We start from the raw sequence: 27,276 nt of genomic DNA, 5'->3' as shown, positions 1-27,276 counted from the left end.
CCACGATGGGGTCACAGTGGCCATGCTGAGGTGGGACCCCAGGCACCAAGGCCTTGAGAACAGCCCACTTTAGGTGAAAAGCTTCTCAAGTCTCCGCTGCTGCTACACATGACTTTATTTGTGAAGCCCCAGGCACAGCCCAGACACACACAAAGAGCACGAGGGGAAGCACAGGTGTCACAGGGCATGCCCAGCCCACACCCAGCCCCTGCCCCAGGTCCTTAACGGTGCCCAAGATGCAGCTCAGGCATCAGTGGGCCCTGGCCCTGCCCCCCCCAAGGCTGGAGAACAGGTTTGGGCCTGCCCAGATGCCCCCTCCAGCTCGGCCCGCAGGCCTGTCCCAGACACCTCCGCAGCCAGAGAAGGGCCCACTGGGCAGGGAGCCAGCAACATCCAGGCAAGTCCAGCTCCTAGACCCTAGTGTCTGCCCACTGGCTTCTCCTCCTGTCCACACGGTGTGGGTGCCAGGGTCTTGCCCTCTGCTCACGGCCCCACGCACAGCAGTCTCTGGCCCTCGGGCTGAGGGCTCAGCACAGCGTGGGTGGATGGTAGGAAGAGTGGTGGCTGCAGGACCAGGACTTGGCGACAGGAAGCAGAGGCAGCCATCGAGTGAGCAGCCCCAGGCAGGGCAGGAAACACCCAGCCACAACACGGAGGGAACAGCACACGGACAGCAACGCCCCAGGCTCTGGTGCAGCCCCAGAGGATAAGGAAGGCGAGGTGGGTGGGGACAGCCACCAGGGCCTGGTGCCTGCGGCACAGATCAGCAGAGCGTCCTCAGATGGCGGTGAGTTTAATGGCAGAGCAGCCTGCAGCCCTTCCGCCTGGGGGCCAGCTCCCCTCCAGCGGGACCAGGGCCAGTCCAGCAGGGAGACATTAAAAATCCGAACCCCGACACGAAGCACACACCTGCACATACGCCGCACCAACACACATACTCAGGAGACACGACACACGCGACAAAGACCCTCCCTGCTGCTGGCCAGAGTCCTTCCTCTGAGTCCCTTCCCAAGGCACCGGTCCAGGCCGAGGGATGCGGAGAGACCAGATTTGCGTCTAGACCTTGTAGAGCGTCTGCAGTAGGTTGTGGCGGGCAAAGGAGCAGGATTCCAGGGCTCCGTTGGGCCTGCGGGGAAAGAAGGGTCAGCAGGTGGGGCGGGCACCTCTGGGGGCCAGGAAGCTCAGGCTACAGCAGGGCCAGTTTCCCAACTGTGAAGATGGAGTGGGGGCCGTTTTTGAGGTCAAAATATACGCCAGACTCCATTCTTCTCATTTTCACAGTGACTTTGCAAGGGAGACGTTAGCTCCCACCTTCTGCAGGTGGGGGTAGGTGGGGCTAAGAGGGGCGGGTGATACACCCGAGGCCACACGGCCTAGAGCTGGCCAGGATACAGGCCCGCCGAGCCGGGAGGGAACCTGGGCCTCTGCTCTCCACCAGACAGGCTCTCCGAGGCCTCTCCAGTGCGCACAGGGCCAGGGAGCCCTCAGCAGCCACTAGCGCACGTGTAAGAGGGGACCACAGGAGTCCCACCTGGGCCCCTACGAGTAACAGGTTACCATCAAGATCATTAGTCTCACTGCAGAGAAAGAAACTGGTGAAAGATGCTCAGGGGGATGGGTGAGCCTGTGGTGCAGCCAGGACCGAAGCCCACAGACACCTTACCTGGTCCAGTCCGGGCTTGGATCCCAGACCATTGGGCTGGGACTTGAGGGAAGGGGGCATGCATATCACTCCACCATCGCTCAGTCACCCCCAAGGCCTGGGGGCAGCTCTTACCAAGCCCCCCTCTTTTAAAGTGGAATAGACTGAGGCCTGCACTGGAAGGCAGGCAACAAGCCGGGAGGAGGCAGCCTGTCAACTGACCATCAAGGGCAAGGGTGTCTTCTGGGGGTCCATGCCCAGCCCAAGGGCCACACAGGGGATGATGGGAATGCAGAGGGAACAGTCCCAACCAGGGGTTGGAAGGAGACAGAGGAAGCCGGGCTTCGTCAGGGGTTGGCAGGCGGGGTCTAGGGCCACCATGTGGGGACACCCCAGACAGCCCAAGCGAAGGCCCACGGGTTGAGGGAACACCTCCTGCAGAGGGAACAGGTGTGGGGAGAGTGCACCTCGCTGCGGGGAGGCCAGGCCGCAGCCAGCAGGAGATCCAGGACCAGGGTTTGGACTTGCCCTGGACTCCGGCATAGGAGCAGCTGCAGTGCAAGGGGCGGTTTGGGTGGGGGGAGTGTGGTGGCAGAGAGGGGGGCAGACACGGCGAGGGAGTCAGGCCCGACTAAGGAGGCGCTGCTATGCACACGGAACTAAGGGATGTCAGGTGGCAAAGAGGCCGAGGTGCCAACTAGGTCCTGGGGGACCGGCACATGCTCCTCACCCCCCACCCCATGCGGGCTGCCCCACGACACTTCGTCACACGCGCTAAGCACCCCGACTGATGGTCTGGACCCATCGATGTTACATGTCCCCCAGGGTGCAGGCACCTCCTTTCTCCTACACCCTCTCCCACTTTCCCCCAAGGCGCTGGATTCACCGCAAGTGTGGCTGGTCAGTGCTCTAGGAGACAACCTCACCCACCCCTTGGTTGGGCAAATGGGGAGACTGAGGCCTGGGGATGGCCGGAGGTCAGCTGGGGGCCACACAGGGCCTCAGTGAGGATGGGGACAAGCCTCCCAACCCGCCCCTGATGGGCCCTGAGGTCTGGAGGCTCCTTTTTACTCGACTGTGGCCAGCGCCCCACCATTCCCAGGATGCTCCAGGACGAGGCCAAGGCTTCGTGTGTCTGGGCACTTGGCGTCCTCAGGAGAGGGGCCTGCGGCTGTGGAAGGCCAAGTGGGCAGGCCCCTTCAGCCTAGGTAGCTGAGGGAATGAACACAGAACTGCTCCCAGAGACACTGCCGGGTACAGGACCTGGCTCAGCAGCATGACCGTGGGCAAACACCTCCTTTGACCCGGTGCTCGCTTCCTCGTCTGCAAGATGGGGCCAGTGCACGTCCCCTGTCTCTCTCAGGGAAAGACACTGTCCCCGAGCCCTGTGTCCTCAGCTGGGCACAGGGGTGGTGAGACTCAAACACAGATGCTGAGAGCCCAAGAGGTGTGAGGGCCTCTGACACGCCCCAGTCACCAGGCCAGGGAAGCCTCAGCTGACCAGAGGCCTGCACGCGTGGTCACCGGCCACGTGAGCTGATGAGGGCACACTCACTTGGTCACGAATGCCAGCAGCAGAGGTGCAAGGGCCTTGGGGAAGTACTCCTGCTGCACCATGTGATTCAATGCCATCAGGGGGCCGTACAGGTTGGCAATGGCCTTGATCTTGTCTTCACTCTGCAAGGGGAACACACAGCAGAAGGCAGGGTGAGCTTCAAAAGGTCACCTGGGGGACCCCAGGTCTCCACCACCCAGCCCCTGCTGACAGCCCCACGGCCAAGGTCAAGCTGAATCCTAATCCTGTCACGAAGGCCGAGGCTGCTTAAGCAGACCCAGGCCTGGGGACAGTGCGGGTGACAGGCCCCGGCAGCACTCGAGGTGCGGGATGATGCAGCCTCTGGTGCACCCCCGCCCACCCCCCCGGGGCCCGCGCTCCTTCCAGCGCACCTTGAGCAGCCCCATGTGGATGAGGAGCCTGGTGAGGAAGGCATTGGAGTTGAAGGAGGATGAGCTGAAGGCCTTCTTCATCAAGGTATCTGCAAGGCAGAAGCAGCAAAGAGGCCTCAGGGCACGCAGCCCCTGAGCACACAGGCTGGGCCCTGTCTCCTGCGCTCATCAGGAGGTGAACACGGGGGTGGGATGTGGACACAGGTGGCAGACTGAGGGGACAGCTAGCACCAGGGGAAGGGCTCAACCTGCCAGCTGTGATACCCTGGCCCTTCTCCGTCCTGGCCTCACAGATAAAACGGGCTTGGGCAGAGATTAAGTGAGGCAGGGCACCGCTGGGGGAGGTTTCAGCCATTCTGGGGGTGGGGGAGGGGGAATGGATGAGAAGGGAGGGGGGAGGCATGGCCAAGGGCCCGCAGGGACCGCCTGGGCCCCCGCTTCCGTGCGAGGCTGTCCTGGGAAACCGAATTCAGGTAACCCGTTCCCACAAACGCCCACGGTGGGGCTGGGCTCTCAGGGAGCAGACACGGAGACTCCCACCCGGCCCTCCCCTCCCCACCCAGCCTCCCCTCCCACTAACCCTCCCACCTACGGTGCGCCAACCCTGGAGAAAGCCTCCAGGCTTTCTGCCTGGCCCAACCTGGCCACACTAGAGATCCTGGGAAGCCTTGGGAAAGATGCGGGGAAAGCAGGGGGACCTCCAGGTGGAGGGGACTGTGTGTGCACAGGCTCAGAGGTGGGAACAAGGGCTCGGCTCTCATCACCCCTCCTCCGAGAGGTCCGACCTTCCTGTGGCGGGCGCCACCTGGCCCGAGTTCTCACTGTATAGAACTGTATGGCTTTGGGAAAGGCCTCAGTTTCCCCATCTGCGAAAAACAGAGAGGCGAGCACCCAGCCAGCTCTACGGCAAGAACCCAGTGGAAGAGCAGGTGAGAGAAGAATGTTCCGACCCGAGCCCCGGGGCAGCGAAAGGCAGGAGCCATCCGGGCCCCACCCACCCCACGTACCTACTGCATCCTGCACCGCCGACCTCACTGTGGCTTCGTCCTTGAACACAGAGGACACCTTCAGGAAGGCAGAGACCACCTTCTCCGGATCAGATGTGTCAGTCTGAGGACACAGGAGACAATGGCTGGTCACCAGGGGTGAGAGCCCCAGGGCCTTGGCACACAGTGGGGATGTGCCTGTGGCTGGAGGAGGCCTTGGCAAGAAATGGGCCTTCAGTAAGCAAGGACAGGTCCTGCCTCGCCCCACGCTGTCCCCTCAGAGCCTGGCATGGGCCCGGCCACAGCAGGTGTGCACACACACCGAGAGAATTCACGTTAAAAATCATTATCCCTGTGACCCAGCGATCCCCTTCCTGCAGTCTAACCTGATGAAATAATCCAGAATGCAAACGATACTTACACGCAAGGAAACTTACCTCAATTTCACTGACAACGGAGAAAAGCGGAAATAATGTGAATCCACAGAAACAGTGGATGGCTTAAGTGCTACATCCACTCACTGAGATAAAGGGCACGAGAAGAGTTTTACTGACACAGGAAAATGATGAATGGTATTAAGTGAAAAGGTGGGCCACACGGAGGTTTGCATCATATAATCTCATTTATCATGGGGGAAAAAAATAAGAGTACAGAAAAATATAAACGGGAGATAAAAAGCAAAAATATCAAACCAGCTCTGCGAGTGGCCCCTTTTATTTCTCTGTATAGACATACCTCAGAGATACCGCGGGTTTGGTTCCAGACCACAGCAATAAAGCAAATACCGCAATAAAGCGAGTTGTGTGAATTTTTTGGTTTCCTAGTGCATTATTTAAGTCTGTTAAGTGTGCAACAGCATCAAGTCTAAAAAAGCCACATACATGATCTAAAAACACTATTACTAAAACATGCTAACTGTCATCTGAGCCTTCAGCAAGTCATAATCTTTTTGTTGGTGGAGGGTATGAAATACTGTGAGAATTACCAAAATGTGACGTTATCTAGAGACATAAAGTGAGCAAATGCTGTTGGAACAATGGCACCAATAGACGTGCTTGACACAGGGTAGTCACAAACCTTCAATTTGCAAAAAACGCAGTAACTGTGAAGCACAATAAAACAAGATGTGCCTGCTTTTATCATTTAACCTCTTTAAGCCTCAGTTTTCTCATCTGTAAAATAAGAGTGGAAGGGTCTACATTCCGGGTTGCCAAGGTTAGATAAAATCATGCCCAAGTATTCAGAGCAGCAGCCAGCAGACAGGAGGTGCTCGATAACTGTCTCAGAATGAATGAAGTAACGACCCACCAACGAACAAGTGAGGCTGGAGCAAGAACACAAGTATGCTGGGACCTGCACAGGGGCCTGGGGCGGGACAGCTGTTCTAGAAGCAGCTGGTCCTACAGAACACACAGAGGGAAGCCTAGGTGTGTGTGCTCACAGGAGAGTCCTGGGAAGATTCCCGAATTCCAGTCATCACTGAGGTGCCACAGGCCTACCCTTCCTCGCAGCCCAAGTGTGTTCGCAGTGGGCGCAGACATCTGCAACCACTGGTCACACCCATTTACACGTGTGTGTGTGTGTTACAAAAAACCATGTGGCAGTCCCCGCCCCCCACGTCGACAGTGCCCCGCCCCCCCAAATCCCGTGCTCTGACTGAACCGTTGCTCTGGCAGCTCCGGAAGCCAAGGCCCGAGCAGGTTTGGCATCGGAAGCGCTGTTACCTGTTGGGCTATCAGCACGGAACTCTTGGGCCCGAGGCGCAGCAGCTTCTCCGGGGAGGGGAAGGCCAGGAAGGTGGAGACGTCTGCAGGAGGCGGGGAGGACAGGACAGGAGCTGGTTCCTGGGGGACAGGTGGCACAGGTGGCTCTGTAGAGGTCCAGATCTAGACTCCTTACCCAGAACATACGCCCCTCATGCAGGCCAGTCAAGGCTCAGAGTCCAGAATTCCCCAAAGCTCCCCAAGGGTGGGGTGCCCACAGATGCTGGCCCTGGTCGGCTCCTTGTGTAGGAGCCTCTGGGGTTGGGGCAAGCCACCTCCCTCAGACTCCAAGAGCCTGGTGCAGCCAAGTGGATCCTCGCCATGACGTGTGATGCTGCAGAAATGACTCCAGGGCTAAAGTGGCCTCACCAGGAACTACAGTCTCAGCCCAGGTAAGCACTGCTGGTGAGCACCAGAGGTGCCCAAAGAACTAAAGACGCCCAGCCATTTATGGAACTGCTTCCATAAAACTGGACAATAAGCCAAATTCAACAGCTGTTGAATCTGTCCAACCCAAAGTCCTCCCGAAGCTTTATTTGGGAACCTCTGAGGGAACAGACGTGGCAGCCCTGAGTCCACCAGCCTCCCGGCCAGGAAAGGAACACCAAGTGTCCAAGCTGAGTCACCGAGCCAGCCAATCTCTGGAATGGGGGCCATCCTTATGGGTCACCAAGATGGGCAGGAAAAAAACTTCTAGTTATGCTTGTTTTTTACCCTATTCTTTTAGAAATACTTATATACCCCCAGCACAGTGGAAAATCCACATATAACTTTACAGTTGGCCCTCTGTATCCGCGGTTCTGCACCCGCGGATTCAACCAGCTGTGGATCGTGCAGCACTGCAGTATACAGTTACTGACTGCATGTAATGTAGCAGCGGCATGTGTGTTATAATTTATAAATGAATAAACACATCCAGACTGAGGTAAATACAAATACAACTACGTTGGGATGATTTCCTCTTTCCACAAGGAGTGTGCAGTCAAAACTAGTTTGCAGTCACTGCCTAAGAGGATCCCACACCCATGACCCCCGTGAAAAATGTCTCAAGATTTCACGCTCAGGGGACCAGGGCTCTGATGTGGCAAACATGGAACTCACCCCACTGTTAGGATCCAGAATCTTCCTGGGCGGTGTGGTCGACTCCTCTCTTTGCTCTCCCTGCTGTGGCTCCTCCTCTTCCTCCTCCTCTTCTTCCTCCTCCTCCTCCTCCCCTTCCTCTTCCTCCTCTTCTCCTTCCTCCTCCTCGTCCTCATCCTCGTCATCCTCACCCTCATCATCACTGCAGAGGAGAGGGTTGGCTAAAGCAGACCCTCCCTGCCCCGTGGCCCACGATGGCTCCGAGAACCCAAAGGCCCCAGCCGGGCAGGAGCCTGCACAGGGCAAGGGGAGCAGCTGCCCCCAGGGTGGGGACACGTAGAGTCACCAGGGAGCCCATCCCTCCTTGCTCATCACCCAGGGAAGCCCACACTGCGGACAAGGAAGAGCTCGATCTCGTCCCTGTCCCAAAGGAACCCACAGTCCCACTGGGGAGACAGAGAAAAGGAAGAACACCGCCTGTCACAGCTGGGGCCCAGGGCCTGGCAGGAACACTGCCCAGGCTGAGACGCCCGGGACTGTGCCACCCACATCTCGCTGACCACAGGAAGCTATGGTTAAGGGCGAGGGAGGGGGCTGCCCTGCCTCTGAGGAAGGCTGTTCCATGTCCCCTGGACTGGGAGCCCCTTGAGCCCACCTTGGGCTAGCTCCTAGCAGCGGCACTGGGCCTGGCCCTGAGGGACACAACCGAGGACCTGACAAGTTAATGAAGCCAACGCAGAGATTGGAGAGGCAGGCAGAGATGGGTGCTGACGGCTGAACCAACTCCCGTCCCGATGGCGGAGGCAGCCCCCCGCCACCCCACCCCCGGCCTCCGCGAACCCAGGAAGCCCCGCTCGCCTGTGTCAATCTCCTCCTACAGTCAAGCTCTAAGGCTGGTTTCAGGAACAATGCTCAGCCCACCCCACCACTACCACGCGTCACTACGTCACTGCTGCCCCACCTTGCCCGTCACATCACCTTGATGATCAAAGGTCATCCCTTCAGAGGCCTCCCCAACTCACCCACTCCAATGGGTGACCGATCTCAGCCCCCATTTGTCCCTTTGCTAAACATGTGATAACTTGATTATTCTGTCTCATTCCTTGATCCCTCGCCCACGGCAATGAGGTCTCATGAGTCAGAAACCGTAACTGTCTTACTGTCATATCCCTAATGCCCAACACAGTGCCTGGCACATCACAGGGACTCAACCAACGTTTTCTGAATGAATAAAAGTAGTAACAAAGGAGCCACTGATCCAGATTCCCTACCTGAGGGACGCCAGCACCTTGGCCATGTTGAAGCCATCCAGCACTTCCTGGAGCTGCTCACAGCCTTCTTCTCCCAGGGTGTTGCCTGCTCGCAGGGGAGGGAACAGAGGGTCAGGATGGGGGCCGGGGCCCGCCCGGCAGGCCTGTGCCGAGGCCACCACCCCTATTACCATTGAGGTCCAGTTTCTCCAGCTCCACCTTGTCAGCCACGGCCTCAGCAACAGACAGAGCAGCATCTCTCTTGATTTCACAGAATGACAAGTTCAGCTCCTAAAAAATAATGGGAAGGGGTAGAGGCGGATGACAGAAACACGGGCCGGGAGGCCTGCCACTACTCTGAAGCCTCAGTTTCCCTCTAGTGAGGGTGCAGTATACTTCCGCTATACTGCAATGACCCGCACCACTCTCCTCCTCCTCTTTGAAAAATGAGAGACTGCAGCTCAGAGGGGCGAAGAGACTTGCACGGAGTCACAGGCAGAGGGTGTGGAAGCGGGCTACCAACCCAGGCCACCTGCCTTTGAAGGCTACCACCCTGCCTGCTCCCCCCACAGCTGCTCTGCCCGCGCAGCTGTCACCCAGAGCGCGGGGGAGCCTGGACCCCGGAGGGAGGAGGCAGCCAGCCAGCCAGCACCTTCAGCTTCGGCAGGCCCCCGTGGACGGCGTCTGCGATGGCGACGGCGCCCTTGGAGCGCACCAGGCAGTCCCCGAAATTGATCACCTCCACCTGCCGCAAGGTCTTCAGCGTCTGCGGGAAGTGAGGACCAGGGTGAGGGCCCGCCTCGAGCTGGTGCCACGCCCCATATTGGTCATCACACCCTGTCCCTTCTGTATCCAGTCTGGTGGCCTCATCAGCTCTTCTTGTTGCCCCCAGGTGGCCTCCTGGCCTCCGGCTAAGCCCCCTTGGTGGCTCCCTGTTACTCACGGGAGCACGTCTCAAGGAGTCAGCAAGGCCACAAGGTCTTGCCTCCCCCCTCCAGCTCCTCCAGCCCTCCAACACACCTTGAACCCTGGCCTGTTCACACCAGGACCAATGGAGCAGGGCTCCTCCTGTCTCTGGGCCTCCCCATGTGCTGCCAACCCCTCTGCCTGAAACACCCCTCCCGCCCTCCTTGTCCAGACAAAGTCCACTTGTCCTGGAGAACTTGGCCAAAATGTGACCTCTTCCAGGAAGCCTGCCCTGCGTCTGACTGGAACTTCCTGTGTGCTCCCCAACCCTTGCACACGTCTCTGCTAACACCCCACGGCAGGCCTGCTAGACTCCTGTAGGGTCATGGAGCCCTGTGAGGTTGATGGGACACCCAGCCAGCCACTGTGCTCACGGCCCTGTGCTGTTGCTGATTAGCTACTTCCTCCCCTCCTCGAATTAGGGGTTCCTTGAAGGCAGAGTCTTTTACTCAACTCTGTGTGGCCTGCACTTGGTACAGGGCTGGGCGCTAGACAGGGGCTCAATAAACAGCTGAGGAAAGAATCAGTGAGCAAACAGGCTGAAGCAGCCTCCAAGTGGCCTCTGAGAACAAAACCAGCGCCGACAGCCAGGGGTGCATGAAGGCAGCTTAGGATGTGGTAGTATGGACACGCAGAGCTGCCCAAAAGGGCACAGTCTAGCTTGTGACATACGCCCCGCTCTGGAGATGTTCACATGGCTGAACCCATGGGATACACACCAGGTGGGCGGGTAGGGGGGAGAGCAGCCACCTGCTGATGGGTCCACCACAAAGGCAGCAGCCAGACCCAGTCTCCGGGTCCTGCTCTGGCCCAGCCGCACCCCCTCACCTTGGCCATGGCCATGGCACCCTTCTCGGTGAAGGTGTTGTCATTCAGGTTGATGACCCTCAGCAGGGGGTTGATGGCGAAAGCCTGGGCCAGGGCAGTGACACCGGGGTGATTGATCCCGTTCTGTGGCATGTGGACCTCCTCCAGAGTCCCGATGATCTGCGAGGGGCAGGAGGGAGACAGGTGGGCCCCTGAGGAAGGGGGACATCCCCAGGCAGGAGGGCAGCGCTACACATCAGACACCAGAGGGACTTGCCCGTTTGGGGCACGTTTGGGGCATGATGGCAAAGCACGCTTCGGGGCATGACCGCTTCTGATCCTCTCCACAACTTCACAAGGGAGACCTACCTGGGATTAGGATCACCACTAGATAAGAGATGACTAGGCATCAGAGGGGCTACGTAACCTGCCCAGGGTCACACAGCTCTGAGCACAGGTGTCTTAGTCTGGTACCTTCTGCACTGTGGGGACCCTGGGCTCTGGCCTGACAGTCAGCCCTGGCTCTGCTCTATATAACGTAGCTCTGCTTGGCCTTTCTCTCTTGGGGCCCTACTGCCTTATTCACACAATATGACTGGCATCCCACACACCACGTCCTTTTCTGGGGGTGAGGAGGGTCTTTTCTCTCTCACTCTGGCTTTTGACACCTCCTTTTCTCTGCCTGGAACACTCTGTCTCCGTATTTTGTTGGCATTTTCTTGATAGGCTGATTCCTTATGCATTCAACAGCTCTCATTTTGGATGCCTCCTCCCCCAGGAAGACTTCCTGGATCAACCCCCAAGCACAATCCAGGGCTCTTCCTCTCTGCCCCCAGAGCACCTCATCCTTCCTCTGTCATGGCATTCATCACTCTGGAGTAGCAAAGCCACCTTCTCGTCTGCACCCCAACAGCCCCCAAGAGCTCAAGGAGAGGCCCACGTCCCAATCTCCACTGCTACCCGGGACTGAGGACAGGCGGGCATAACTCTGTACCCAGGCACCTTCTGTTGTCTCTGGGCGCCCAGCACAGCATGGGGGTTCACAAATAAATACAGGCAGCCCAACTGAGGCACATTCCAAGTCAGGGCCTCTTAATATTTTCTGTGCCATGGACCCATCGGGCAATCTGGGAAAGCCCCAGGGCTCCCCTCCTCAGGATGTTTTTACATTTTAAGTTAAATTATATAGGATAACAAATTCATTCGGAAGACAATTATCAAAATATTAAGAGAAGCTGCCCAAATATGTGCTGTAGTAATGAATGTACCTCTTAAGGCAATGAATAACAAGACCTAGGTGTACCATCACTGTGGCCTCAATGTATGAGAAACAAAATTTCTATCTATCTGTAACAACTATCACTTGACCGGAAAGTATCTATGATTTCTCCTGGTAACAAAGTTACAGGAATTTCTAAAGCTGCTGAGGTTTACTGTCTATATTCACAGTGGAAGGTAATACTGTATTTAACTCTGGCAGTGATAACAATCATGCAATTTCCCCTAGCCATGTTCAAAGACTCCCTGAATCCTACCCACAGGCCAGTGGGATCCCATGGACCCAAGTTAAGTGTCCCCCGCTTCTAAGAGCACTGAGGACGCCTGCTGAAGGCCTGGCACGACGACGATGTACCCTGTCCCAGCACATGGAGGACAGCGACCAAGGGAAGGGGTGCAGAGAGGGCGTAATCTTTAATGCCATCGCGTCTATGAGGTAACCAGGCTACTCCAGCTCCAGAGGAAGAGGCAGAAGCCCCTTGCAGACAGGGGTCCAGTAAGACACAAGGCCCTTCTCCCCTGCAACGTCCACTCTCTTGAGGCAGGGGGAGTGCCGGAAGCAGCAGGTCCATGGGGGATGCTGCTCTGGCCTGAGCATGGCTAATGCTGCTAGAATACCGTCTGCCAAAGGAAATGTTTAAATGAAGAGAAGCGGGAGACAGACCCCAAATTTCCTAGCCCGTGGGGCAGGTGCGGCCCTCTCACTAGCAGAGACTCAGCAGTGTCCTGGGCCCGCTGCGAGGAGAGAGGGGAGAGCAGAGCAAGCACAGGGGCCAAGGACACCCAAGGGCGCCTCCTCCCGGCCACTGCTCCTGCTCCTGCCCTCCTCCCTGGCTCAAGGGCAAGTCTGATGGGCTCCACGGGCAGAAACCACTCACCCCAAAAGCCTCTGCTAAGGCAGTGGCTCCGTCGTTCTCCAGACGGTTTCTGCCAGCCACGAAGACCTTCAGGGCCAGCGGCTTGCCTTGGGCACTGGATTTCCGATGACACTCAGTCAGAGCTGCTGCCAGGATCTGGGGGGGAAAGGCAAGGGGCCCAGGCCTAAGGCAGGAGGCCCTGGTCTTCAACATGCCACGCCACCCAAGGTTGGTGGACACGGGGACGAAGAACTGCTCAGCAGCACAGCGGTCATACCTCACCCGCGCCCAGCACCTTGCAGGGACAAGGGCTTTGACATCCACCACTGTGTTTGCATGTCCCGTCACCCCATGGGGTTTAGCGCCACAGCAGAGATGGGGAGCCTGAACCCGGGAGAAGGGAGACACCAACACTGAGTGGCCAACCTTAAGACAGGTCCTGGGGAAGGGGCCTCACAGCTCGCTTTACTGTCAGAAGCCCTCTGTCAGGTGGGGACCATCGCGATTCCCACTCTCCAGCTGAAGAAGCTCAGGCTCAGAGAGTGACAGAAACTCTCCTACAGTCACTAAGCAAGTGGCAGACTCTGCACAGAACCCAAATCTTCCAGATCTTCCAGCATCTCTTCCACGCTCCACAATGCCCAAGGGGAGCCGGCCGAGGAGAGCAGGGCCCCGCCGCACCCATCTGACACACGCCCGTGCTCAGGCCAGCCACACGGCAGGGGCTCAGCTGCTGGGGGTGAAACCCTAAAATCTGGTTTGCCCTGACCTTGGGGTGGTGCCAGGAGGTAGCCTCTCTCCCGTGACACCAACAGAGCAGGAGTTTAAAAATGCTGTCGGTTGCTGGGTTGGAACTGGAGAGACCAGGGTAAATAAGACATCGAAGATACAGGGGAAGTGCAGCAGAAGAGAAATAACGTTTACAGAGCACCTACTAGGTCTGGAGCACTCTCGGCAAAGGTACTTTCATGCCTTGTTTCAACCTGAAAACGGGCCTGGGAGGCAGGTGGAACTGGCCTTACTCTATGACAAGGAAGCCGAGGCTCAGGGGGAGGCACATGAACTGGCCGAGGTCCCAGAGCAAACACGCGGAGGAGCTGCGACCGGAGGCTGGGTCAGTTTGCCTGCATGCAGCTCTGTTCTTGGGGCACATACAGGACATGGGACACCACCAGCCTGACTCCGTGATGGTGGTGGGTCACGCGTGTGCTCAGGGCAGAGACCGCCAACTTCTGCTGTAGACCAGCCTCAAGGAATCTTTGCAGAGGTGGCTCTCCCAGCACATCCCACTCTGGGCTGGGCTGGACCTGTCTTCAGTGCTGATGCAAACATTTTTATGTCTTAACACATACAGCCTATTGCCCCCTAGACCGGAGGAGCGCTGGCTGAGATGGGTGCACAAGCGTGACCTGCGGGCAGGAGGAGACAGGCCGTCTGCAGGGGAGGCCCCTCTGGCTCCTCAGCCTGGGCCACCACGAGCTTCACATAGGTGGCTCCTCTTGCTGCTCTGACCAGCCATGTGGATGCAGGTTCAAATCCCACATCCGTCCCATGCTAGGTACATCATCTGGGGTGCTCAACCCAATATCTCTAAGCTCAAGTGTAGTTATCTGAAAACATGGGGACAGCGTCACCCACCTTTCAGTAAGGGTGAGAGAATTAAGGTAACACATCTTCAAAGAGAAGATGTCCCCGTTCGCTGTCCGTTCCTATGTCCTGGCCCTTTGCTCCTTTTGGTCAGAACGTGAGGGAAGGAGGATGGGAATGCAGACTGGTGCTCAGCCTTTCTAGAATCTGGGCCTAAAGCAGCCAGAATGGACCAAGAAGAGAATAAACAGGGCTGGCCTCCCTAGGTGCCTTTCTACATGGACCAGCCTGACTTCCTGGCAGGATGGGGGAGGCACCCTGGGCAAGGCCCTGCCCAGGAACAAAGGTGAGCTGTGCCCAGGCCTCCCAGAGTGGTTTCTCTTTCTGGGCTCCCTCTCCCACGTGCACACGCCAGGTCTTACATGGCTCTGCCAGCTGTTCTGAGGGCACAGCAGGTCTAGTGATGCCCAAGCCCTGCATTCTGCAGAGCCAACAGGTCGGAGCACGTATGCAATACTGCCTATGTGTTGCCAAGGCAACACAAGAACTGAGGATGGTTGCTTAGCAACCCCACACTCACAGACTCCATCTCCTCTCCCCACTGGCCATAGGCTGCTGCCTTTGAGGCCCTTTTCCTTTGAAGAGAAAAACAACAGGCCAACCATCCCAGACGGTGGGTGGCCAAAGGCACATACTTCAGATGGACACAAATGTAGCAGGGGACTGGGCAGGGAGGGAGGCGGAGGACAATGGGGAGGCGGGGAAGGGGGCTGCCGCACCCACCTTGCCGCCACCGATGCCCATGCCACAGTTGTTGAGCTTGAGTTCGTGCAGGGTGAAGCAGGTGGAGCTCTTGAGCAGGGCCTCGAAGCCTCGCACACCGTCGGGCCCGAACGCGTTGTCACTCAGGTCCAGCTCCACCAGCTGGGCCCCAGCTGTGATGAGTCCCTCCCCGAGTGAGATCTGGGCACAGAGGGAGCTCGTGTCCGTTTCACAGACACGGACCAGGTGCTGCGTCTATGCCAGGCCCCCCCTGCCCTCAGGGGGCACCCAGGCTGGTGGGGAACTGGCAGAGACACAGACCATTTTGTTACAGAGCTGACCATGTTATATCAGACTGAAAACCCTGCAGAGGGCTCTTAAATCACCTAAATCAATTTATTTAACCTGCCCTCTAACCCCAGCCTCCCCTGGTTCTCGTCCACCCTTTGAGGCTGGTATCTAACTGGAGCAGCTCTCCAGGGGCTTCCTAAATCCCCCACCCAGGGAGCCCACCCTCCAGGGCCTCCATGGGGACACCTGTCACACCCTGGATGACCCTTAATTGTCTGCCAGACTGAACTGCTTTGGAAATGAGGTTGGTGCCCAGGCATCTCAGGAGCACCAGTGCCGGCTAGATAAACAGAGGCTTGAGAAGGCAGCGCCGGCACATGGACAATCGTGCCAACAACTGACCATGAACCTCACCCTGAGGACACTCTGTGCTAGGAGGACACACTGAGAGGCTGCCCGCTGCCAGCCCCGCCCCCTTCCCTTGAGTCATGTTCTGTCCTGTGAGCCCTCCCATCCCTCCCACAAGTGCGCCTGTGCACACACAGGCTGGGAGCTCCACCCAAGAGAAGCTGAGCCCCAGGAATGGGGAAATGGAAAAAAGGCAGAGGGAAGCCACCCACGATGAGAACCAAAGCAAAAAGAGTGGTATCAAATGTAAAACAGATAGCTAGTGGGAAGCAGCCGCATAGCACAGGGAGATCAGCTCGGTGCTTTGTGACCACCTAGAGGGGTGGGATAGGGAGGAAGACGCAAGAGGGAAGAGATATGGGGATATATGTATGTGTATAACTGACTCACTTTGTTATAAAGCAGAAACTAACACACCATTGTAAAGCAATTATACTCCAATAAAGATGTTAAAAAAAAAAAAAAAAAGAGTGGTATCGGAGAAAGGGAGGGGCCGGAGGGAGACGGGGCAGCCAAGGCAGCCTGTGTGCAGAATGAGGTCGAGAGGGACCACAGGGTGCAGGGGAGGGAGGGGCCAGGACGAGAGGGGTAATCATGTAGGGAGTAAGATCCATGCTGCTTGCGGGCGAAACCACTAAGCTCAAGAGTGAACCCTGGGCAGTCTCTGCTGTTCTTCCTGTCACTGGGCCGCCCAGTCTCACAGGGACTCTTGAGTCCTCACTTCCTGGCTCCTGCTCATCAGGACACAGGCGGAGGCTGTGCTCGCCTGGCTGCCATTTCAGCATCTCAGGCACCCACAGGGCACTCAGTCTCCGGAAAGAAGAGGCCGTGAGAAAAAGTCCAGGGAAGTGCTAAAGGGGTCCCTGCAGCCGGCGGCACGAGCAGCGGCCCCATTCACTCACCAGGGCAGGTGGGATCTCAGACCGCAGCCTCCCCGTGAACATGTCGCTCCAGTGGCATCGCTTTGGAAAGAGGAAGAAAAGAGTTAGCTGAAACCCTTGGAGGTGGCCTTCGGGCAGCCCCTTGTCTCCACAGACTTGGATTACTGAGCACAACAAGACTGCTGAATTTGGGTGAAAAGTGGGACCAGCTCTGACCGAAGCTGATAGGACCTGGCAGCCCCTAAGGACCATGGGGGAATCAGCAGAAGTGTCAGGAAAACGTGCCATCTGTCCAACCCTCTGGTTCTCCAAGAGGGAAATCAGGCTGAGAGGGAAGGGACTGGCCCCAGGCCCCCTGGCAGGGCAGTGGCAGGACCAGGACCAAGACACCAGACTCCTGGCCCAGCACTCCTCCCCAGTGCTAGGTTCCCACACTGTGTGGGCCACAGCGACATGATTTTGGGCGGTGGAGGAACAGGAAAGGAAACAATACAGGATCCAGCAGTGAGGAAGTTACTCTCTTTTTCTTTTTTTTAAAAATTTATTTATTTATTTATTTTTTGGCTGCATTGGGTCTTTGTTGCTGCGCGCGGGCTTTCTCTAGTTGCGGTGAGCTGGGGCTTTTCTTGTGTTGCGATGCGTGGGCTTCTCAATGCGGTGGCTTCTCTTGTTGCAGTGTGCGGGCTTCAGTAGTTGTGGCACATGGGCTTAGTTGCTTCGCAGCATGTGGGATCTTTCAGGACCAGGGCTCGAACCCGTGTCCCCTGCATTTGCAGGCAGATTCTTAATGACTGTGTCACCAGGGAAGTCCCGGAAGTTACTCTCTTTTCAAGTCTCTTTTCAACCCTCCTGACCACCTCTAGAAGGAAGGCTCGGTTTGGGGCTGGTGGGTCTCACCCACCTCCCCACTTCCAGCTCATCTGCCTTTCTAACGAAGGGAGAGCAGGCTTCAGGCTCAGAGTCTTTGGATGGCAATGGCCTCAAACTAGAATTTAATAACACTCTTTTATTTCCTTTATGGTAAGGGATGCCATTTTCCAGTTATAGAAGGGATCATGTTTGCTTTTAAATTACTTCAAAGTGAGCTGATTTAAAGGAAATATTAGGTAAATGTCACAAAGGTAGTGGCCACATGACTGGGTCATGTATCATGCTGGCCAGCAGAGTTGAGGCTCCAAGCACACAGCCCAACCCTCTAACTCTGGTTGCTGTGTCCACCAAAATATCAACTCTGGCAGCTCTAGCCTTTCCTGGGCCAAACCTGGAAATGATGGGACACAGGACAAGCAACTTTCCCCTGAAACCCAGTCCTTAAAATGTATGAACTAAACCCAACCTTAAGTACTAGAGAAGTTGATTTTTGCAGTAGAATTCTCACATCCTCCAATAATGCAAATCACTAACATACCTAGAGGCATTCTATATGGGTCTGCTCAGTTACACCTGCACACAGGTGCGCAGGGTCAGAACAGGTAGCCACAGCCTGAGCCCCTCCCAACAGACAGTGGCATCTCATCCTGAAGCTTCCCCAACCCAACTCTGATGGGCTGAGGTCAGCATGGGGCTCTGGGGCACAAGGCTGGCTTCTCGTCCTGACTTAGCTGATGCAGGCCTGCCACTCCCTGTCTCTGACCCCTTGTATCTTATCTTTGAAATAGGCTTTAGGCCTCAATGATCTCCAAGTGGGCAGCAGAGCAGTCAAGAGACTGGGCTGGTATCTGGGCTGCAATCCTGAGATATGTGACCCTGGGCCACACTTTCCTCATCTGTCAAGACCTAACTTGTGCACGTGCTGCAAGAGTGGAAATAGCATCTTATCTCGCATCAGTACTGTGGCCAGAACAGCACCTCTGGCCCTGCCGCTGCTCCCACCCTGGGCTCCTTCCAGCACTGAAGCAGGCTTGAGACACGACATGGGGCGATTCGAGGTCCTGGGTCTACACAGGGTGACAAGACGCATGCAGTATTCCCACGGCTCAAGCTCTCTCACTATATGAGCCTGCATGTGGCCACCATGGCAACCTCTCAGGGAGGAAAAACTTCTTTGCATAAAGGAGCCCAGTCTCAGAGCTGAGTCCAATGCAAGGCCTCATAATGCAGCAAATAAGGTGGTGGCGCTGGGGCTTGAACCCAGGTCCTTGGATGCCAAAGCTCAGCTGCTGCGGCCTCCATGCCCGGGCCACCTCTCCTCCATTCCTGTCCTTCACAGGTCACTGAGGAGAGCTGAGTTCTTTCATAGGAAAATGTCCCAGCTTATGCTCAGGACAGGAGGCCCTGGGCAGGAGAGCAGAGACAGTCCTGCCTTGGCTGTCTGTTAACCTGACCGTGATCTTCCTGAGGGAAACAAACATCAAGGGTCACTCTGACAACGAGCTCGGGGCCCTCCCTGGACAAATCCGCTCCGTTTCCTCTCACGGCCCCGGCCCTGTACGCCTCCCCTTTCAGAAAGCACAGCTGTGCCACGGAAGGTGCATCGGACTTGGAAACAGGAATACGGCTCAGCCACTGACCAGTGGCAAGATCCTGGGCTGTTTCCTCAGCCCCCCTGAGCCTCAGTTCCCTTAACTCACAAAATGGACCTGAGTCGCCTCGAGGGTTAATGACACATGTAGAAGAGCCCAGCACAAGCCTAGCCTTGTACATACGAAGAGAGCCACTTCCAGCCTGGAAAGCAGGTCTCTCTCCCTCATGGCTCTTCAGAGGCTTTGATAAGCTAACATACACTGGGATCCCCGCGCAGGGGAGCAAGCAGCAACGGCCTCCTGACGGAGGGAACACACGACACCCCACTTTTCTCACAGAGCTTCCTGAAGGACCGGTGTTCAGAGGAACCCGCTTTGGGACACACCAGGATAGAAGAATCTTTGTGTCGGCCAAGGAGGGGCACCTTCAAGAAAGAACTCGCCATCCGGCTGTGACGGGGGCAGTTAGCAGGCTGCCTCCAGTGAGCAGCTTTCCAACCACCGCAGCATCTGACCTGAAGTCTGGCCATTTCTGCCCAACATGAGACTCCACCACGGGGCAAGCCCTGCTCTGGAGCTCCCCGCTGGGCAGGCTGAGCGTCCATCAGAACAGCTTCCGAACCCGAGGCTCCTGTCCTCCTCCCAGGTGCCAGGTCCGCATCGGCAGCTGAAGGCTCTCCCTGCCCAGCTCTGAGCCTTCCTCTTTATCTTTACCCAATAAACCTATTACCCGCCTAACACCATCTCAGGGTCTGTTACTGCAGGGCCCAAACAGACACTTCACACAGGCAGCGGGGCCCCGGCCAGTGCTCTGTTCTGGGGAGGCCAGAGCAAGAGGAGCTGCCCGAGATGATCACCCACAGGGGCCCAGGACGGTCTGCACACAGGCATCGGCCGTGGGGCTGAGAGCGGAGGCTTGTCCCCAACCAGTCTGGGCCTACTCGCCCTGCAGACCTCACCTTCAACTCCGACTTCTTCTCCAAGGCCTTGGCGATGACCCTGGCTGCTTCCACGCCCACCGTGTTGCCCTCCAGGCGCAAGGCCTCTAAGCCGTCAAAATCTTCAATCTCCTTAATCACGTCTTTGGCTGCCCAGGACCAAAAAAACAGAACCTTAGACTTCTGGAGCCACGAACGGCAGAGGCAGGAGCTGAGGCCCAGCGACTACCTCGTCACTCACAACTCCAAGGGCTACGGTGCACCTACTGGGTGCCAGACCCTGGCTCACCAGGGAGACTTGGACAGGCTCACAGTCTAGCAGGGGACATGGCTACACAGAAAATCCCTCTCTAATGAGTGTTAAAGCAAGGCAGGTATGAAAGGCTTGGGAGCCAAGGGAAAAGAGGAACTGGCTGGTCTGGGTGAAGGAGGTGCCAGGGACACCTTGTGGGTTGTGTGTGTGCAGCCTGCCAAGAAGGGGAGGACACCAGGCCAAGCAGGGAAACGGCACAAGTCAGAGGCCAGCAGGCACGATGGCACACATGCTTTCATGGTGAAATGACTCACATGTGGGGTGCTCACTACTGTCCTGTTTCATTATGATGAAAAATTCCATACAACCTAAATGTCCATCAGCAGAGGCCAGGTTAATTCACTGGGATACGTAATATAAATAGTTACACTGATGTCATTATGAATGGCGACACAGGTGATTACCTGACTTGGAAAATAATCATGTTATAGTGGTGAGTGAAAAATTAGGTTATCCAGTGGTGTTTGGTCTGATCACACTTTTAAAATGTTGTATGCATTCTCTCTCACACGCACACACTGAGGTCCAGAAACCAAATGTTAAAGGGGTTATTTCCAGGTGGTGGGATTCTGAGTGAATCTGCGTTTTTCCAGCACCTGCTCAATATATTCTCAATGCATCAGGTTAGAAAGCAGCTTTTAAAGTATCTGTAATTATGATTTCAATTATTTTAAGGAAAAAAAAAAAAAAAGAGGAACTCAGCTATGTGTTTAGAAAAAAAACAAAAGACCAGAAAAAATGCATAAAAATTAAAAGTAGTTATATCCCTGGGCTGTGTTATAATGAAGATATGGTTTTTTCCCCTTCTTTCAATGCTTCTGTATTCTATAATAAGCATGTATTAATTTTACAATCTGAAAAAAGCACGCAGGTTACACGAAAGACACACCTAGTCTGGCTGGCAGGATGGAGCGGGTGACGTGGTAGGGAAGAGACAGGGGAGTGTGAGAGAAGAGGAGAACACACAACCGGAGGGCTGTCGGAAAGCTTGTGCCTTGCAGCCCGTAAGGGGCTCCCTGAGAAGCCTCCGCACGCGCCTCCCTCCCCTCGCCTCCCGTGCAGCAGCACTTCCTCAGAAACCCTTGCTACCTGCCAACAACCTGGCTTCACAGCCTCTGATGTCCCATGTGCAGCCTGCTACAATTTTACACTCATCTGAATGGTTACTTTTTTTTTTTTTTTTTTAGTTCCCCCAACCAGGGGTTGAACCCACCCAGGCCCTCAGCAGTGAAAACGAGGAGGCCAACCAGGGAACTCCCGTGACTTGATCGTTATACCATCTTCCTTACTGGGTCATGAGTTTGTGAAGAAAGGGACTCACTTTGCCTCTGCTCACTACCACCACATCTAAAGGTAGTTACTGTTAGGTCTAGTCTACAGCTGAGTGAACTGAGACACAGAGAGGGTACGGAAATGCCTACTAAGGTCACACGGCCAGACGGCAGTGACCAGCACTCATTTCACAACAAGAAAGACTGGACAGGTATGAGCCTCCCATTTTCTAGAAAGGAAAGCTGAGGCTCCAAGGAATGAAACCACTCTGCCCAGGAGTTCAGGGAAAACGGCAGAGCTGAGCTTCAGACTGGTTTTCCAAAACTGAACCTACGTGCTGCTCCCCAAAGCCTTGCTTCTGCACAACCAAGGACTTTATGTAGGGCCCTGGTGGAGAAGTCCCCGAACCTCTCTCCCTACTCTGGAGCTGCAATTCCAGAGCCCCAGGTGCCCAGGCCTCCCCTGCAACTGGCACTCGGGGCAAGGGCTGGCATGGCCTCGCAGCCCTTTGGAAGATTTGCTCCAAAAGGGAGTCCCTGTAGCATCCAGGGAATGGCCAGGTCACCAGGAGAAAGGATGGCTGCTCAAGGGAATGTTTATACCGTTCTTAGAAGGAAGGCAACAGAGATGCCAGGGCCCCAAGGGGAGCCGTGTAAGTGACACAGGTACAGAGATCCGAAGGTACTGCGCTTGCCACAAGTTTAGCCTGGGGAGAGTCACAAGTACAGAGTGAGCGTGGAAGGAAAAGCACCAAAACGGGAAGAGCAGGGACAGGAGAGGGTGGGGGTCACAGTTGAGTTGCCTCTCACTTGATATTCAACCCATAACTCTGTTTAAAGTCAAAAACAGGTGGGGGATGGGCCCCAACCATCCCTGAATAACCACCGACTGTCATGAGGCTGCAAGGAAGGGATCTGTCTTTTCAGCCTCTACTGCCTCACAAAGTAACAAGTTCCAGGTACTCTGCTATGTAAGGCAGCAAGGCCTTTCTTTGGTCCTTAAATGACTTACTAGGGAGAGAAAAGGTCCTTGTTCTAATCATCTGCTTCACGGCCTCCCCTCACAGGCCCCTGCCCTCCCCGGACCTCACCCGCTCACTCCCAGCCCAGATAGAGGCCCTTTCTGGGCCCACGATTAGGCCACCAGGCACCTCAGTACAGCATTCAAGGGCCTCTGCCCTGGGCTCCCGATGAGATTCTGACTTCTCTTCTCTCAAGCCCACCCTATGTGTCTCAGCTCCTGGGCCAACTCACGTGCAGTGCCCTTTCTCCTTCAAACACCCACCTCACCCATGGAATGATTTCCTGTGCCCTCCTAAGCTAAAAGTGATCCCTTTCCTCGACCTCACTTCCCAGAGCTTTCTGTGCATGTCTCTCAGAGCATGTTTCATCTTCTCTCTCCTGTTAGTTGTCTGGGTACCTCATTGTCACGCCAGGTAAGGAGCTCCTCAGAGGCCATGGCTACAAGCTGGCCGTCCCTGATGACCTCCAAAAGGGGAGGCAGCACATCCAGCCCGAGCTAGTGAAGTGGTTACGTGCATGGATTTTAGGACCAGACAAACTTGAATTTTCTTCCCAGCTCCACTACTTCTAGCTGGGCCTTAGGAATGTCACATCACCTCCCTAAGCCTCAATTTCCCAATCTGCAATATGGGATGAAACCTACCTCAAGGCCTTTTGGGGGGGATAAATTGAGATACTCTTTGTATGGCACTTAAGACTGCCTGACATAGTGTTAATGACTAGCATTTAATAGCAAATTCATGTTCACTGAGCTGAGCTGAACATCTGCTGAGAAACACCAGAACAGGGATTCGGCTGGACCTCTGATAAAATCCCAGCTCTGCTCTTCACCAGCTGTATGACCTTGGGTAAGTTACTGAAGTCTCCCAAGTCCTTTTCTCCTTATTTATAAAATGGCAACATTTTTACCTCCCTCCCTCAGGGATGATGCAAGGATCAAGAGTGACAAAGCACAGGGAGAAACTCTAAATTTCAAGGCCCTACAGAGACATTAGGAATGTGCATCACCACACTTCCAGCAACCCAAGGACTCAAGCAGTCTCTGACCTGGCAGAGGGGAGCACGCCTGCCTGCACACCATGACAACCAGGCAAGTCCAGACCAGTTTCCCTGGTTGGGCCAGAACCTCAAGAGGCCTTACAAGTACTGACGTAGGTGCCTTTACTTCCAGATGCCAGGGGATTCAGGGTTGATCAGTGTCAGCCATGCCTTGGCCAGGGATGGTAAGACAGGGTCTGCCTGCCGGTTCCTAGTTCTCTCCAGTCCTAATGCCTGTTCACAGTCAGGAGCATCCACCCCTCTCCCAGGGCCATTCAGCTGCATGGACTAGACCTCCCAAGAGGGCCTGGATTGTTGTTTTAATGCAGCTCCATGAGGGCCTCAGCTCTGGGGAAGGTAACAACTATTCCCAGACCAGCTCTGGATCATGGGGGTGAAGGTGGGGCTGGATCTGCAGTAAGAAGTCAGGGCTGTATCTTGGGACTGCCGCTAACTGTGGTCCCTCATTGCCTACCATCCCCTCCAAGAGATAAAGGGCCCCTCCCCACCTTGCCAGCCTGAGCTGTCACCAGCAGGGATGCCCACCGTATGCTCATGGGCAAATCATCTTTGAGCCTCACTGTGCTAGGACAAATCGTGTGATAATGAAGCTAAACCGGCCTGACAAGTGGGAACAGTAAGCGCTCACTCGCTGGGCCAGTCCGCACGGGAACTCACCATCTTCTGCAGTGTTGAGTTTGAGGCTCTTGCCCTTGAAACTCAGCTGTCCCCCGGCCACCTGGGTTTTGGCTAGCGTCTCTGCCAGCTTGGCAATGTCTTCAGAGGCCATGCTGGCCACGCTGGTGGGCTCCCCTGGAAATCTGCAACCTGAGGAGGTCAAAGTTCATTAAGAGAGAGGATTCTCCGCGTACCTCCGGGCTGGGGAGGGCAGAGTAGGACATCAGCCTTTTCGGCTACCTGACCCCACCTCCCCCTGCTAAGGAAATCCCAAGCACTAAACCACTGGGAGAAATGAAAACAGCATTTGGGAAGGAACAGTTCTAAAAAGGTGGAGGTTTCAGCCTCTGAAGAGTTACCATCTCACTACAAGTCCTCCTCTGCCCAACTGCCCCAGCTGGGACACCAAGCAAAGCCATGTGAGTTGACTATTTCCTGGGTCCCCAGTGAATGGCAGTCAAGTCCCAGTCTGATGGCTACAAAGAGTCTACCCAAAGCACACACAGCTGCCTGATCATCTTGGCTGCTCTCTGTTTGAGAGTCCCATTCCTCAAACAGGACATAGATGGCTATGGGATCCAGGTCATCCATCCCAAAGAATGCCCCACCACCTACAGTGGCATGACTCTGGGGGTGGGGCACAAGGGTCAGCCCACTGCACGTCTGGTTTCAGCCTTGGCCAGGAGACTGGGCAGCCCATGGTGGCCAGACTTCAGGGGTTCCTAGGAGACCAGAAGTCTCTACATCACAACAGCCACCATCACAACAGACGAAGGACGGAGTTGTTGAAAAAAGGAGCTTCCAGCCTGGAGTTCAGCAGACTGGAGTTCAGCAGACTGGCAGAAAGCATCACTACATTTCCCCAAAGAGGAATGACAGGTAATTAGGGAAGAATGAGGATATGTAGTGTCTCAGATAGTGATAAGAAAAAAATAAACAGGGAAAGGGGTAAGGAGTTTTGTTGGGTTTTTTTTTGGGGGGGGGGCTGCCATCTAAAATAGAATGGTTAGAGAAGGTATTATTAATTAAAAAAACCAAAGACTTGAAGGATATCAGGGATTGGGTCATGCAGATAACTGGGGGAAGAGCATTCTTACAAAGGAAGCAGCAAATGCAAAGGTTCTTGTGGGGGAAGAGGGGTGATTAGAGGAAGTGCAAGGAGGCCAGCGGGGCTGGAGCACAAAGAGGGAGGGAGAAAAGAGGTAAGAGATAAGGAAAGAGAATCAACAAGAGGCCCGAGTCACAAAGATCATTTTAAGAACTTTGGCTTTTACTCTGAGTGACAAAGAGAGCCATTGGAGGGTTTCTAGCAGAAGAGAGATGGTGATCTGACATATGTTTTGACAGGATCACTCTATCTGCTGCATGAGGCAGGGCATTTCAAAGCTGCTCCAACAATGAATGAGGGGATGAAACTGAATATAAAATAGCCTCAACCTCCCCCTCCACTTGAGTTATGGAATGGAACAATTTAAGGCTAGAAAAATGGTGGTGAGGCCTCCAGATGGAATGGAAACACAAAACTTCTCAGCTGAAAGAGGGCCCATTTCTCAGTCCGGTACACACACACACACACACACACACACACACACACACACACACACCATCTACTATAAAGACTAGGAAATTGGAGCACAGAGTGGTGAACTGATTGGTCTAAGGTCTGCAAAGGACCAGCGGCAAAGCACAGACAAACGGTAATTACACACACTCCTCTCCCTTCCGCGCAGGAGCGTCGCAGATTTTCCTAGGTGCACATCCACGGCTCCTGCCAAGCGTCAGCAGAGACTCACGCCGGTCCGGGGGCTGCGGCGCCAGCCCAGGCCCTCCGCGGGTGTGGGCCTATTGGGAGGCGTCAGCGGGGGAGCGACGCGCGAGTTCGAGCCGCAAATGACAGCCGCGCTGCACGGGAGCCCCATCCCGGATCCCAGGCAGACGCGCACCGCCCCCAGATGACACCGACGCTAACAGGAGGCGCCACTGCTGGCAGCTGCGGGCTGGGCGGCCAGGGTGGGCCTGACGCCCTCTCTAAGCCTCAGTCTCCCCACTTGTGAAAAGGGCCAACGCCCCCCAACTCCCTCACTCCCACCCCCATCGCGCTCTGCCATCGAGGGCACAGGGGAGAAGGCGGAGGGGGCACGCACAGAGTGCTCGGGGGCACCACACCTTCCTCGTCCAGTTCCAGGGCCGCGCCGCCCCCCGTCCCCATCCCAGGCAGGTGACAAGGAAAGGAAAGGGACCCCGACCCTACCGTAAACAGGCGGCGCCGCCGCGTGGGGCGACCGGAGCGCGCACGTCCGTTCGGCGGGGCGAGGACTGATTTAGGGTCCGGGTCCAGTCAGGTGGGGGTCGCCGCCTCCAGTCCGGCGGCCCCGATGCCCAGCCCACTTGTCCGTCAGCTCTCCGAGCAGTTATCGCCGCTCGAGCCTCCACCACCACCTGCTCCCCGCACGGCGGCAGATGATGGCGGAGGAGGAGGATTTTGAAAGCCGGCAGTTTCTTTCCTTCGATTTGATTTGTTGGAGGCCAAGGCCGGCTTCCCCTTCCCTCGCGCGCGTGGCCTATCGGGTATGACAGTCCAGTTCTCCGGCGCGGGGCGCGGCGGGACGCCGAAGGACCGCGCGCTTGAACTACCACTCCCGTGATGCACCGAGTCCTAGAGCGCCTCCGCTCGTCCCTCTTTGCCCTCCCTTTTCGGCTTCTGGTTCTTTCTCTGGGAGGCCACTGGGCGGTGTTTAGCCGCGAGCTCCTAGGGCGACTACAGTTCCCTAAATGCCTTGCGTCCCGACCGCCTCAGCCCTTCCGGAAAGGTTCACGTTCACGTAACTTTATTGACAAAGGGTGGTACTGCCGAGGGCTCGCTGCTGGATCTATTCGGCAAGAGCTAGGTGTCCATTTCCTAAAGGGAAAGCCTCGCCTATTTTGTCCCATGAAATTGGAAGGACGTTCGAGGATTTCACATAAATAGCCACAAATTACTTGATAATTAAAAAGGGGGGAAAGGGGGGAAATAGTAACTCTATAGTAAAACTGCCACACCACCTTAAC

At 55.9% G+C, this 27,276-nt stretch overlaps 1 protein-coding gene across 1 annotated transcript; it reads right to left on the bottom strand.

The window, feature by feature from the left end:
- Nucleotides 1-102: 102 nt before the first annotated feature.
- RANGAP1 (Ran GTPase activating protein 1) lies at nt 103-26,721 on the bottom strand. Its single transcript, XM_061205426.1, has 16 exons — nt 26,480-26,721; nt 24,229-24,378; nt 19,927-20,054; nt 16,527-16,586; nt 14,947-15,126; nt 12,598-12,732; nt 10,463-10,621; nt 9,321-9,434; nt 8,860-8,959; nt 8,690-8,774; nt 7,440-7,620; nt 6,300-6,419; nt 4,597-4,699; nt 3,590-3,678; nt 3,198-3,319; nt 103-1,126 (listed from the first exon to the last, which is right to left on the bottom strand). The coding sequence occupies exons 2-16, from the start codon at nt 24,338-24,340 to the stop codon at nt 1,057-1,059; spliced, it is 1,758 nt and encodes a 585-aa protein (XP_061061409.1). The 5' UTR covers nt 24,341-24,378; nt 26,480-26,721; the 3' UTR covers nt 103-1,056.
- Nucleotides 26,722-27,276: the final 555 nt, after the last annotated feature.

Source organism: Eubalaena glacialis, chromosome 11, assembly GCF_028564815.1.
Source record: "Eubalaena glacialis isolate mEubGla1 chromosome 11, mEubGla1.1.hap2.+ XY, whole genome shotgun sequence".
NCBI classification, from domain to species: Eukaryota; Metazoa; Chordata; class Mammalia; order Artiodactyla; family Balaenidae; genus Eubalaena; species Eubalaena glacialis.
The sequence above is the reverse complement of the archived record's forward strand: the minus strand, read 5'-3'. Positions and strand labels throughout refer to the sequence as shown.